The sequence below is a fragment of the Pan paniscus genome, chromosome 3 (genome assembly GCF_029289425.2).
Source record: "Pan paniscus chromosome 3, NHGRI_mPanPan1-v2.0_pri, whole genome shotgun sequence".
In the NCBI taxonomy this organism is placed as follows: domain Eukaryota; kingdom Metazoa; phylum Chordata; class Mammalia; order Primates; family Hominidae; genus Pan; species Pan paniscus.
Genome location: NC_073252.2, coordinates 157134041 through 157149801, shown reverse-complemented (window position 1 = coordinate 157149801; position 15761 = coordinate 157134041). Strand labels below are relative to the sequence as shown.

The following is a 15761-nucleotide window of genomic DNA, read 5'->3' as shown; positions in this document are numbered from 1 at the left end:
TCCCAGCTACTCGGGAGACTGAGGCAGGAGAATCGCTTGAACCCGGGAGGCGGAGGTAGAGGTTGCAGTGAGCTGAGATGGAGCCACTGCACTCTAGCCTGGAGACAGAGCGAGACACCGTCTCAGGAAAAAAAAAAAAAAAAAAAAGAAGAAGTAGTTAAATTACTTGTCTAAGCATTGTACAGCTAGCTAACATCAGAACAAGAACTCAAATCAAGGTCCTTGGTAAATAAGGTACTTTATTGTTTTACTACACAAAAAACCTAGTTGGAATAGTTCTTTCCTATTGCTGTGTAGAGGTCCACAGTTGAAAAAATCAAGATTTTGTTTTAAATATGCTTATTAAAATGCTTGAAGATAATATACAATGAGTATTGTTAATAAGTTTTGCTACACTATGTATGACGCTTCAATATAGATCCAGTTTGTTCTCAGGCTCAGGGTTCACAATTCAAAGTCACTCATTAACTTTATCATAAACAAACTTGACAACAATATCTTTTTCCATAGCAGCTTTGGATGACACTTAAAGGAGGGAACAATACAGAGAAAGGAGTAATATATATACCTGTGACTAATAAAGCCAGCACTTGACACGAACTCCTTCAGGGAAGTGCTCTTGTCCTACCTACTCTAACACCACAGCCATCATGATCAGACATACACTCTTTTCAGAGAGTAGAGACCGAATACAGTGCCACTAGCAGTGCCAAGAAAGAAGAATCCATAATCAGTGGATTTCAGGGTGCTCCGTTGTGGCCAGGTTAAAATATATCTTAATACAGCTTTCTAAAAGGTCTAATTATTATTTCACAGTCAAAACCGTAATAAAGACAAACCTAATTATTATTTATTTATATGTATTTTAAATGGCTAAGACAATGTTGCTAAGTCAGTCTGGCTGAGAAAACTCCTTCATCCGGCTATATACTAAAATTAGCTCCCTATAAGTTACTTATCTAACTAGAAACAAATTAAGAGAGCAATCATATCACCCAAATAGTAAGTCAAAGCAGGATTATTTTCTAAATCCAAGTCTAAAAAAAGGATAACACGAAAGACCTCTGGCGAACCATATGGATGGGAAATTTCAGATAAGCATGGTGACCTGCTCCTAAAAGGTTAAATTAACAAGAGAAAATGTGCATATAGGCCGGGCACAGTGGCTCACACCTGTAATCCCAGCACTTTGGGAGGCCGAGGCGGGCAGATTACTTGAGCTCAGGAGTTAAGAGAGCAGCCTGGCCAACATGGTGAAACCCCATCTCTACCAAAAAAATCCACAAAAATTAGCTGGGTGTGGTGACATGCACCTGTAGTCCCAGCTACTCGGGAGGCTGAGGTGGAAGAATCACAGGAACCCAGGAGGTGGAGGTTGCAGTGAGCTGAGATCACACCACTGCACTCCAGCCTGGGTGAGAGTACGACCCTGTCTCAAAAAAAAAAAAAGAAAGAAAGAAAGAAAGAAAAAGAAAAGAAAATGTGGATATAAAGAATTAAAGAGTAGTTCTTCAAAACAAAATTGTATTCTTGCAATTCTGGCTAAGACTGAGGAACAATAAAATATACTGCTTTTATTTCCATTGAGATCAAGGTAAAGTTACTCTACATTTTATGTCAGGGATGGTAGCAGTTATGACATGGCACTTATGAAAGCCCTTTGAAACTTACTTGAAAGAAAATCACTTCTAAATGTTGAGGGAGGAATAAACTGTTCGCGGACTTTCTGATTAGAATTATAATCCACAGGACATACTGAAAACAAAAGGAATTGTCCATCCTTTAACCTATGTACAAAGGAAGGTGTTTCATGCAGCTTCCCCAAATAGACCTGTGCGTGCGCATGCATCTGCACATACAAGAAAAACCTGCCAATGGCTCCACCAGGCGTTAGCTTGTGACTGTGAGAAAGTTACTTTATCTCTCTATGTCCTGATTTCTTTAGTATGTGGAGGCAGCACTCTTACATTATTGTGAGGATTCAATGAGATCATAAATGAAGAGTTTCGAACACTGCCTGGAACAAAGGGAGCCTTCCATTTTAACTAATGATATCATTACTGTTGTTTTTTCACTCTAATAATGAACTAGTAAAAAGAAGGTTGCTGCTGAGTATGGAACCGTAGGGGATGGAAAAGGCAAACCAACTTAAGGACAGTCATCTAAAGGAAAGGGAAACATCAAGTGTACTCAAGTGTACTGTCTCTGCCTCACGTGTGTAACAGGTTTAATTTTCCTTACCTCCTGGATAGTGTGGATAAAAACTTCCTACAAAAATATAAGAATTGTATTTATGGGTTGTGTATTATTCTAAGCACTTTATAGGTTTTACATCATTTAATCTTCACACAACCATATTACCTCCATTTTACAAATGAAGATTCCATGTTAAAAGACCACACAGCCAGGGTCACACAGCAAATGAGTGGTGAAGCCAGATTGTAAATCCAAGTTACTGGTTCTGGAGTTTTCTGACCACAATGCTACAGCTCTTACTAATCCCTTCTCTTTACGTAACTTTCTTCACAAAGGTCACAACTGGCCAGATTATAGTTTTCATAATCACATGTACAAACTATTTCCTAACTTGGGTTATTTTTATAGATGGGTTACTAGCAGCAGTTTCACTTCTAAGTCAGATTCCCGCCTTCCACCCACTGCTAAATTTCGAGAGCTCCTGTGGAACCCTGAGTAGTTATTTCAATATATTTCAGTACTCAGGTTCCTTAGGGGTAGGAATGATAAAATCATATAAATTATAAGAGTAGAGTATTTAAACCAATGTGGGAGCAGGTCATCTTCAACCCCATTCTATCCTGGGTTTCTTCAAACCCTGTGTTCTAGGACTTCCAGATGACTCTGATGTGCCCTCAGAAATAATACCACACATCTACAACCATCTAATCTTTGACAAACCTGACAAAAACAAGAAATGGGGAAAGGATTCCCTATTTAACAGATGGTACTGGGAAAACTGGCTAACCATATGTAGAAAACTGAAACTGGATCCCTTCCTTAAACCTTATACAAAAATTAATTGGAGATGGATTAAAGACTTAAATGTTAGACCTAAAACTATAAAAACCCTAGAAGAAAACCTAGGCAATACCATTCAGGACATAGGCATGGGCAAGGACTTCATGACTAAAACACCAAAAGCAATGGCAACAAAAGCAAAAATTGACAAATGGGATCTAATTAAACTAAAGAGCTTCTGCACAGCAAAAGAAACTACCATCAGAGTGAACAGGCAACCTACAGAATGGGAGAAAATTTTTGCAATCTATCCATCTGACAAAGGGCTAATATCCAGAATCTACAAAGAACTAAACAAATTTACAAGAAAAAATCAAACAACCCCATAAAAAAGCGGGCAAAGGATATGAACAGAAACTTCACAAAAGAAGACATTTATGCAGCCAACAGACATGTGAAAAAATGCTCACCATCACTGGCCATCAGAGAAACACAAATCAAAACCACAATGAGATACCATCTCACGCCAGTTAGAATGGCGATCATTAAAAAGTCAGGAAACAACAGGTGCTGGAGAGGATGTGGAGGAATAGGAATACTTTTACACTGTTGGTGGGACTGTAAACTAGTTCAACCATTGTGGAAGTCAGTGTGGCGATTCCTCAGGGATCCAGAACTAGAAATACCATTTGAGCCAGCAATCCCATTACTGGGTATATACCCAAAGGATTATAAATCATGCTGCTATGAAGACACATGCACACGTATGTTAATTGTGGCACTATTCACAATAGCAAAGACTTGGAACCAACCCAAATGTCCATCAATGATAGACTGGATTAAGAAAATGTGGCACATATACACCATGGAATACTATGTAGCCATAAAAAATGATGAGTTCATGTCCTTTGTAGGGACATGGATGAAGCTGGAAACCATCATTCTCAGCAAACTATCACAAGGACAGAAAACCAAACACCGCATGTTCTCACTCATAGGTGGGAATTGAACAATGAGAACACTTGGACACAGGATAGGGAACATCACACAACCTGGCCTGTAGTGGGGTAGGGGGAGGGGGGAGGGATAGCACTAGGAGATATACCTAATGTAAATGATGAGTTAATGGGTGCAGCACACCAACATGGCACATGTACACATGTGTAACAAACCTGCACGTTGTGCACATGTACACTACAACTTAAAATATAATAATAATAATAAAAAGATAGTCCCTAACTAGTCTTGCTCTGAGAAACAGCTAAAAGACATTTTAAAGTTATCCATATTTCCTTTTTTTTTTTTGAAAAAAACTTAATATCACTACTAACGAACTTTTGTGAGGATGTTCAACAGACATGCTTTAATTCTCATTTACATCAGGTTGTTCATTTTTTTCAGAGGGGAAATAAGGACAATGAACGGTAAAGAAATCTGGGAATATGCCCAACTAAAATGAACACATTAAAAGATTTTAGTGATAAAAGGCTCACTATATACAGTGCAAAGGGAGAAGAAATGTTGTCACCTGTGTTTATATTTTCTTTAGCTAAGCTATTTCAAATTTTATTTGTTATAACAATTAAGACACAGACCAACCTGCTGCTCAAATAACCGTAACAAATAAAAACAAGCAGTGAAAATTAGTTTAGCTATTCAAAGTGTACCCTCTTCTATATAAAATTGTTTTAAGTTATTTTTATATTTAGGTAAATGTTATCCCTAAAATACTGTGATTTTGACATTTGACTATTTCAACAAATGATATTAATTTCAACAGGAAATAGGAAGTCCTATGCATCCATATCTTTAAGTTGGCATTTAAAATGAACAAAAGTATACTTTTAAGAAAACAAGTAAGTGTAAAATCAATTAGTCATAAAGAAAAAGCTAATTTCATCCTTCACATTCTCAATCACTGGAAACCTGGGGCATAAATTTACTCATCGCTCAATTTTGCTGAACTTCCCCCAAACCCCACCAACCCAGCCACTATAGGCCCAGTGACTACAGAATCATTCTAAATCTTTACTGACAAGGAACTCAAGGCAATCTCCTTTTTCACTACAATTAAAGATACTGCGATACTAAGTACCTAAGGTTTAAGTATTAAAATTACTATAGTACCTTTCTTAGTCCTTCTCAGTTCCATAGTACCCATAAAAATTATATAGCAGAATACTCCCATTTAACTCCAAATATTTCTTAATTACTGAGAAAAATAAACAAGAGTGCTCCCACTTAATAAAAATACTTCAGAGAGTAAAAGTGCCTGGGTTACCCATTTTTTTTCCCTAAGAAAAGAGAGGGAATGAAAAAGTTACAACTCTTCAGCTTTTTCACATTCATGTTTTATTGTCTTCCTTTATCATGAAAAGTGTGATGTTCTTTTCTGCCACTTTTAGTAAATTTTTGCCCACTGAAAATACCCTATAATAAGATGACTCCATTGTAATCTGTATTTTCAACTCTATTATAGAAGAGTAAGAAAATAAAACATCTATGACAAGAGATAGAGCGTATATTCTCAAAACTCAATTTTTACTAATAAAGTAAGCAAATCTTAATTCTAGTTTTTTTCTACATACTAAAATTAAAAATTAAAGTATGGATTAATTATATTTACACATACACATGAAATAAGTACATGTATACAGATATATCAATAAAGGGGAAAGGAGGGTATGTTTCATTTAATAATCAAACCAAGTCAATATTGCAAACCAATAATGTATTTCTCTAGAGTTCATTAAAGAAGAATATAACTTTGATAATTGTAAAGAAATTTTTCAGGCTGTCACTTTGTTAATAAATGTAAGGCTAACTCATGCCTAAGATGTCTCTGAAAACAGCCTTTATGATGAATATCCAGTGTAAGTTGTAAAAGAGAATTTGGTCTATTGATGTGGAATGAAGAGATCTGAAGCATATGGGGCATATTTATATAGTGACTTCAGAGTACAAAAGAAACATAGATAGTGGATGATTGATAAGTTATAAAGATATGATGTATCACAGACTGTGCAATTATAAGATTCTTATATATCATACACACACACACACACACACACACACACACACGAGAGACAGAGAAAAACATAACTACACATAAGGCCTATGTTAGGGGTTCAGTTAAGAAGAAGAAATGGCAGAGAGTGACAAGTGATTAATTCTTTATGGCATGGGTGTTTCTGCACCAATAGGAAAGACAGTGAGTGGCAGGGACCATTGGTGAGCTTAAGGGAACTTCTTGTATGATGCAATTTGTTGCATTTTTAAAGTGTGCTCTGTTATATCATGTCTTTAAAGTAGCTTTAAAGTAGCAAATTTATATCTACATTCCCTAATATATTTTTTCTATTAGTTTCTTAATTTATGTTCCAAAAATCAGACACTGTTCCATTTAGCCCATTCTGTGTAATACCTAAGACAATACTAATAGCACTGGCATCTTAATACTATATGGAAATATCACAAGCATGTGTCATGTCTATAAAGATAAAGACCACTCCTTAAGGATGAAGAAAAAGTAGGTCAGAGAGAACAAAGATCTCAGAAAAAGGAAATTTAAATAGAGACCTTAAGGACACATTTACAAACTTTCATTTAAATTACAAACACACTTATACACGCACACGTATATATTTTTATACATGCTCACATGGTTATATCTCTAGATATATTTAGACATTCATTTTATTTTTAAAATATTTTTCAAAAAAGCTTACAAGCAAACCATATTCAAATAAAATATATAATGATAAAAGTTATTTGATCTAAATTGAAAAGGCTTTCAAAAGTTTATAAACATCACTACAGACATGACAGTAATGTTACTTTTTTAAAAATCAGGGATATAAAGTAAGCATTAAAAAGTACTTCATTAAGGATTTAAAGTAACTGTGAAAGGATTTTACCTTTATTGTTAAACAAAAGAAAATGAAGAAAACTTAAGCATTACTCTGGAGGAATTCTTAATAGATTACCTGAATAAATTAAGAGTTTGGTCAAACCTCTGGAGGCAGATTAAAGAAATGTCAGGGCCGGGCATGGTGGCTCAGCCTGTAATCCCAGCACTTCCAGAGGCCAAGGCAGGCAGATCGCCTGAGGTCAGGAGTTCAAGACCGGCCAGGCCAACATGGCGAAACCCCACCTGTACTAAAAATACAAAAATTAGCTGGGCGTGGTGGCACGCACCTGTAATCCCAGCTACTTGGGAGACTGAGGGGGAGGACTGCTTGAACCCGGGAGATGGAGGTAGCAGTGAGCCAAAACTGCACCACTGCACTCCAGCCCAGGCGACAGAAAAAAAAAGAAAATTGTATAATTGTATTTAATGGATCATTACTAAAAATATTTAAAGGCAAAGATATGAGGTATACTTATTTTGACTAAAAGCAAAGATCTTACTTTAATATGTCCTGTGACACAAAAAGCACATATAAGCAGAGTATGCAATGTCTTGGCAAGTTTCTAAATACATTTCTTCACTTCTAATGGGGGTAAAAAGATCTCTTATTTGTTGCCAGGGTTTCTTGGCCCAAATCCAAGGCAAGATGACCTTGTCCTTGAATAAAACAACAGGATATGCTTCCTCTCAGTCCCCTCTGCTAGCAAGCACAGTGGAAAATCATGCCAAGAGATAAGTTTATTTCATCTCAGGAAATATATCTGTTATAATAGACAAAATAAAGATCAGATAATGAAGAGGTGGAGTCTTACCCAAAAGAGGCATAACCTAGCCTCTATAATTAGTCCTGGTGCTTTTTTTCTACATTGCTAAGGAAAATCCATCAATCAAAATATACTAAAGAGACACTCTACCCAATGTTTACAGACAAGGTCAAACTGTCATGGTAATATAACACATTTTTTGTTAATTGAGTTTTCTTAAATCTGTTCCAGTTGAAAGATAGGAAGGAGAGGTGAAGAAAGAGGTTACACTCCTTTGCTGCATCTTCAAAATAGTCATTAATTTATCTGGTATTCTAACATCCTCCACTCCATCACCTGTACTGACCTACTTCTCTCTAACACAATCTACTCTAACAGTGATGATTTCATTGTTTTTCCTCAAACCCTCATATTCTTCTATATTTTCCTGCCTTGGGCCCTCACATGTTATTCTTCCAGCCTAGAAAATCCTTCTCTATACTGTACTCTTAACAGCTAATAAACAGTTTTAAATTCCAACCATACCCTTTGAACACATAGAATTCATTCCAGATGTAATCTGTCATCTAACTGCAAAGACCAAACAAATTTATAAGCACCAATTAGAAGAATTAATAAAATTAAGCACTGCATATTAAGTGATCCTGATTCATTAAGATAAATATGAAGAGATAAGGACCAAGTCAAAGTCAAGCCAAGAACACAGCAAGCTGAGAAATGAGAAAAGAAAATGAGCCTGAAGTGTTTATAATCAAGCCAGCTTGTCCTAAAATAAAAGAGCACAATCTTATATGTTTATAAGGGAAAGAATGTAGATTATAGAGGGCCTTAAGTGACCAATAGCAATTTAGAAAATATGGTTAAGTTACATTATATCCTTCTTGGTTAAGGGGCTTATGTATGATGAAAATGATACTTATGGCTAACAAATGAATCGTGGCCTGTATGGACTTAAGGGAGGTGATCATGAATTGAAGTCAGGCTGCACTGTATATGCAGGGTTCACTGGAGCAGAAACAGGCGAGACAAAATGGCAAGGTTCAGGACTTCTGGTAGAACACAAATGGCCACGGTCAGGCACTCAGAGGTTACAAAGGGAATAGGCAGAGGAAGTTGAGACATGGAGCGTATGTTTAAAGAGTTAAGCAGCAAAAAGGAAATGTACATGGTAAGGCCAAACACAGAAAAGCAGAAGGAAGAAAGGAAATGGGCTAAATGGCAACTATTCCTGACCATCTCAACTCAAGTCTCAACATGATTTCAAAATGGATAGATGCATTACTGACTCAGCCAAGCAATGAAAGTTTTATAAAATGATTTTGATCATGATATTCTTGCTGCTTGGAATGTCACATATGCCAGGAAAAAGACAGCTGCAGGAAAAAAGCACTTTTTCAAGTTGTGTATTCCACTAGTTAATACTAACTCTGATAATTATGCAGTCTACACACCTGAAGTAGACTAAATTTGGTCACACAGGGGTAGGTAGTACAAGTCTGTGGTTAAGGCAATGGCTATAAAATCAGACAAACTGGGGTACCAATGATGGCTCTACCACTTACTAGTAATATGTCCCTGAAAAAAATTCTTTTTAATCTCAGTTTTCTCATATGTAAAAAGGTAATACTGTTTCTTAAGAATTAAGTGAGATAATATGTAATATAGTGTCTGCTATGCAATACATTACTCAATAAATTACAGCTACTGCAATTTATTCCCTATATTTAAGTAGGGCACTGTCTTACGTGTACTACCATTTTTATTATTATTTAATCATGACTTGGGCTGTGATTTAAGTATAGCACACTACATAAATCAATTTCTACAAAAATGTAAAATTTAAAAACATGTTATCAGTTTGATAGCATCAAATTAATTTATTTTAAAACTTTTTTTTAATTTACAAAGTTTCAAATCCATCCTATATTGGGAAATTTTCAAAGGCATCTGAGCTGGGCAAGATGGGGAAAGAGCTCCACTTTAAAAAAACACAACAGTTGGTAAATTGAGTAAAGAGACTTTTAATGCTAACAATTTCCCTAACTTAATGAGCCTATAAAATTTTTTTCATCTACCATCTATTAACAGTCTATTCAACTAATGGTCTACAGGAGTCTTTTGAAAAATGCAGTCTCATAATACATTTCTGAAATGTTAGCAACCTCCTCTTATTTTAAAAAGAAATCACAATATTTTTACATTTTTATATTCACAAAACCATGAGATTCCTCCGAAGACTACCTGAAAAGCACCACATGACTATAAAAACACAGCCCAGTGCTGGGTGCATTTCTGGTGACACATGGGTATTCATCTTAGTATTATCAATCAACCACATAAAATGGAAATGGGGGGAGGTGTAATAAAATATGTAAAATTTACTAGTTAAAAAGGTTGAGACTTTATTAATCCAAAAATTTAAAGAGAAATTCAGTGGTATTTATCGTACGTCTATTATGTGCCAGCAACTGAGGTATGCACTGAATGAGACAGACAACAAATAAAGAATAAAAGCCCATGAGATCTGAAAGGTTCTGATAAAGTAGAATAACTGAGCTTCCTATTTGTGCCTAATCGTAGCTAAAAAAATGCCCCCACCCCAAATTTAATGGTTTTTGTTTTCTAGTACTGCACTACCTGCTGCAGTCAAAGAAGCAAAGCCACTTAAAAGCCCACAAACTTTTTGAATAAGCAAAACAGAAGTATTTGTGAATTTAATAAATTCTATTCATTTGAAATTAGCTCTGACACTATAAAGCCTCACAGGATGAAAGAGGGGCCTTCTCACTCATTTTTACCCAACAACTATATTGAGTCACTTATTGAGAGCCTGAGTAATTATTTTCTTATTCAACTCCTCACACACAATTAAAATTTTAAAGGTCTGATTATTACACAGCAAACTCAATAGAACCAAAGGACTAGTCAACAATTATACAGCCAGACCTTGATATTGTAAGCTGCCAACTCTACTGCATGTGACATCTTGAGATGGCAAATTCTAGTATTTCAAGTTCTAACCAAAGTATCATGGGCAATACCACTCACATATTTCTATAAATTGCTTGATCCAAAGTTATTTTATCACTAGTGTTACTTTAGTCTAATATCACTCTAAATTGTAGCAAAATATAGGCAATTGTCAGGAAACAAACAGGCTTACAGAATAAGATCAGGGACTCTAGTTTAGGCACTACTGGGTAATACCTGTCCCAACTGGCCTTTACATAAATGTAGTAATCTGTTTTCCTCCTCCTGGCAGTGAACTGTTTTAATAATTTTCTTTTCTTTTTTTAAATAGAGATGGATTTCACTATGTTGCCCATAGTAGCAAACTTCTGGCCTTAAGCAATCCTCCCACCTCTGCCTCTCAAAGTGCTCGGATTATAGGCGTGAGCCACCACACCCAGCCATCAATTTTCTTTGTTCATTAAATTTATATTATTATTCATTTAAACACCCCCACACACAAACATACACACACTTTAAGAAAAGACATATGAAAAAGGTAAGTAAAAAGCCTGGGGTTTAACTTTTGTTTCTAAGGTTCCTCAAGCATAGCTTAACTAACACTCTTACTTTTACCTGGAAAATCGTGACTACAGAAGAGTTTAATTTCAAAGGCCCCGTTAAGAAAATCAAACTACAATGGAACTTCTTTACAACAACCTTTCCTACTAGTGAAATTAAGTTTAGGGCTGGTCTTTTTCTGGATCTGATCCAAAGAGAGTTAATTAGTGAAGTACCACGAGGACCTCATGGTAAGGGGCTGGGCTCTCGGCGCAGCGTCATAACATGCTTCCAACACAGCCGCTGCCTTAAGCGCAGCTCGCAAGGCTCATTCCTGAGGTGAGACAGTGCGCAAAGAATCACTTCGTCTAAGAACATCTCTTGGACTTAGCTGGTAATTTTGTTCCTTACAATGAACAAAACCAAATTATACTCATGAACCTCAGCATCTAAATATTCTACATTCATGGCCTTCTATCTATAATCTTACAAAGCCTCAGCGACTTATTTCCACTTTTAAAGTTTACCATCTTATCTTCTTTAGAATACATGAAAGACAATTCTTATACTTTAATAACGTGCTAGATGCTAGGATGTAGAAGTAGGCATTTCAAAAATACTTAGACTACTATACAGGCTGCCTAAATTTATGCGTTTGCATTTTCACGATTGAATATATTTATGTATGTATCAATCATGTGAATTTGTGTGATGCCAGAAAACTCCCAACATGGTGATATAAAAGTAGCACCATGAGAACTCACATTCCTGAAACAGGAGGCTCTGACTCGGTGTTAGGCATAGAAAAGTCTTTCTCAGTAGCTGCCCATGGGATTTCAGCATGACAAACACATAGCTGACTCATGGGATCAATTATAAAGAAGCAATAATTTTTTGTGGCATTAAAAAAAATCTGTGTTTTCATAAGTGATGAATACATGTTAAGAAATCAGATGAGTCCCACTGATCGCTTTATTACCAAATCAATAACCAAAGCTCTCCCTCCTACACTCAAACCTACATGCGAATTCCTCACATAGATTCCCGTTCTCAATAACCTTTCTGATGATTTCTCATTAAATTCAACTACAAAAACATTTTTTTGAAAACTATTCAAGTACTAAGTCGAAGCTGAACTGTCAAGCTTTAGTTTCTGAATATAAAAATTAGCTGCCCAATATTTCTCAGTATTAGTGATTTTGCTTTAAATAAATTGCTGGTCTTGCCTCAAATTTTTAAAAATTACAACATTGGAAGAACAAGCCAGCTTTAATGCACCCTCCCCTCCTCCAAGCAGACTATTATACCTTCTACAAAAACTGTTTTCCCTGAAGAGAAAGAGCAACAATTTCCATTTTAAAGCAGTTCTCTATGACGTGCTATCAAAGCACAAGCAGCATTTGCGATACTTACTGAGTGTTTCTCCTGCTGGCCCATAACTCCATGGTTAGCTGGGATTGCTAGTGGTTTCATAATGAAGAAACATATGCTGAACTGAATTTACACATCATGTACCAATCTCTCACGATGGCAAGTCACCCTCTACAGCATTAAATTAAAAGAAAAAGGAAAAAAAAAAGAGGGAGGAGGGAAAACCAAGCTGCAGCTTAAAGTGTCACTACTGGTAAGCTTAAAAACCCTTCACACTTGTAGACCAGAAAAGGAATCCGAACAACAGTGTTCGTCTCCATTTTTATAACATTGAAACTCTAACCATCCTAGGCTATGACAAGACTGAGAAAACCTCACACAGCTCTCAGTCTTCCAAGAGAACAAGATCATTTCTGAGATTGAAGAACAAGAGGCAAAAGAAAAGGAGAGGAAAAAAAGAAAAAAGAAAAAAGCTAAAATGGCTGACTGCACACAGACTCCCCTCAAAAAGGCTTAACACAGAATTATATTAGTCAGGGTGGTATAAGAACCAGGCTCTAGCATTCAGCCAAGCATTGTTAATACCCTTGTTTCATCTGCAATCACACATACAGAACCCTCCAACCAAGAGAAAAAAAGAAAATGAAAGAAAGAAAAAAATCAGGGCAGAGCGTGTGAATCGGGAACTCCTCCCTAGCTGCTAATGATGCTGACAGAGTGGTGACCAGTGATCTCTGTCCCACTCCACTAACCAAGTTTGCACAATTAATCTTAGCAGCATGACACTGATGGACATTTAATTTAATGATGTCTGTCCCTCACACTCAACACAAGCATGCCTGCTAGCAAGAGAGCCACTAACAGAAACACAGCACATGCACACACACAATCTCAAAAATCATGAGTCTGAATGCAATACACCAATATAATTACATTATTGTGCTTACTTTGGAGGACCATGGCTGCAGGCAGTTGGCATAGCAACGCACAAGGAAAGCCATTTCCTGGATAGAAAGCTTCCTTTTCTAAATAAAAAATTCCTCTTAGGAAACAAACGGCATTGCTGCTTCCTGCAGAAAGCAAGACACTGTAGTCTGTCTCTTAACCTGCAAGGCTCACACTCAATGCAGTTCTAGTGATGTAAGTGGATTTCTCTCTCACCCTCCCTCTCCCTATACACACTGAAATATTCAGCTCAAATGGTACACACATTCCTTAAGACTCGCCCCCTCCTCTACTTAACCATTTCACTCATTAAGGTAGCAATGGACAATTCAGATAAAGTAACAAGCTCTTGCCTGTATTCTATCAGCAGCTGTAGGTTAAGCAAGTCTCAGAGGGATGGAATCCATTGATTGCTGACTCCAAATAATATCACTGAAGACAGGGTGGGAAAACGGAGCAAGGACTTACTTGAACAGCTTTGAACTAAAATATGATTTTTTTCACCAAGGTGAAGATAAAGGAATCAATGTGACCTCTATCCCATCCTCAAATATTGCTGTGCTATAGTAAACAAGTATCTATCAAAAATTTATAAAATGCATACTTGACAAGCTTTGTATACATTTAGACGATGTGATTTTCACAAACACCCATACACACACACACACACATACACACAGATGCACATATTGCCTTGCAAATAATATAAAAAATTAACCTACCCAGTTTTTTTTTTAAAAACCAAACCAAACTTCAGAGGTAGAGAGTTGAAATAAAATGTGGATACATTATTCTATTATAAACTCTTAATTTCATGTACATATGTAGGTATTTGAAAGACTGCATTATACTTGACAAAGAATAAGGACATTTTAATTCTGAAACACTGTCAGCTTTTCACAATCAGGTTTATCTATCAATGGCACATGTAATAGAAAATAGACACAGAAAATGTAGCATTTTTAATAATTGACTTTGGAACTGTCAGTGCTTGCTGACTTGTGTTTCTTGACTACTGCCAAAGACTGTACCCACCCTATTCTCTTTCCTTCTTTCTCCTCATATCTAAAGGCAACCATTCCCACCACATCACTCTTTTGGGTCCTTCTCCCCATCCCCCCAACCCCTTTTCTTACATTACCCATTATCCTTCTTTTGCCACATATGCTTAACCTCTGCCCCACAACCAGAATCCTCCCCATCAGCTTTTAAATGTGCAGGTCTCTCCTATCTCAAAAACAAAACAAAAACAGAAACATTCTCCAGACCCAGTATTTTCCTCTTCCTCCACTTCCCAACCAAATCTCTCAAGAATCTGTTTTGGTTTTCGCCATTCCTCATCCCATGGAATACTTACATGATGAACCATAGTGATCCTGTTATGCCATTTCTACATCTAAGAGTTTCCTTAACATCTCTGTCCATGATCAATCCATCACAACATCTGTTTATTACATTCTCTAATTTTTCTCAAATTTAGATTTCTCTTTGTCTTTGCTGTTATCATCCCACTCCAATCATTATTTTTTGCCTTGAGAACTGCAAAAGTCTCCTTAAGGAACTGTCTGGATTCTAACTCCATCCACCCAACCTATTTACCATACCACCCCCTGATATCTTATAAAAACTAAAGCCTGATCATTTTGCCCTCATCCACTAAGCTCCTTTTACAAATGAAAACAAAACACTTCCATGGCTTCCCACTGCTCCTGGCATAAAGACCAAAACTCTTATCATGATCTGCAAGATTTATACATTTTCCAGACTTACACCATGCTCATGGTCACTCTCTGCACTCCCAAGTTGCAGGGGCTGCTCTTGCCTCCTTCATAGACAAAAGGGCCTTTGCACATGTTATTTCCTCTGCCTGAAACTTTCCTTCTTCCTTCCTTTCCTGACTGATGCCACCTCCACTCCCAAAAACAAACTGGTGAAATACCCTCAGAAATCTCATGTTAGTGTTTATCCCTTCACTGAAGCACTTTTACTACCGTTGTAATTTTGCATGTAGTCCCAAGAGTATTTAAGCAGTTAGTGTCTGCTTCCTCCACTACACTCTCATCTCCATGATGGCTGGTGCCATGTCTGTCTGTGTGTACTCCTGTGTTCACTGCACCAAGCACTGTAGGCACTCACATTCTTGTTGAGTGAGTGAACCTTCCACTGACTGGGAAAGGGCACTGGAAAGACCCCATTTAATCCTCTAGACTAGTTTCTGTCAAAATTCCAAATATTTTTCTGTAATAGATATAACTAACGATTTAAAAGTAAACTGTTGCCAAACA

General features: G+C 36.7%; 1 protein-coding gene across 11 annotated transcripts in view; it reads right to left on the bottom strand.

Annotated features, from left to right (window-relative positions):
* The window catches only part of RAPGEF2 (Rap guanine nucleotide exchange factor 2), a 261346-nt gene that overhangs the window by 78815 nt on the left and 166770 nt on the right, over positions 1–15761 (bottom strand). For 2 of the 11 annotated variants that reach the window (XM_034959347.3, XM_034959349.3), the window contains exon 1: positions 12574–13405. The exons of 6 other annotated variants lie outside the window; for them this stretch is intronic. In XM_034959347.3, the coding sequence (XP_034815238.1) occupies positions 12574–12633 (60 nt within the window). In that variant the 5' untranslated portion in view covers positions 12634–13405. Of the gene's footprint in view, positions 1–12573; positions 13406–13478; positions 13623–15761 lie in introns of those variants that run through there. 3 more of the 11 variants (XM_034959348.3, XM_063603968.1, XM_034959352.3) reach the window with 3 other exon arrangements.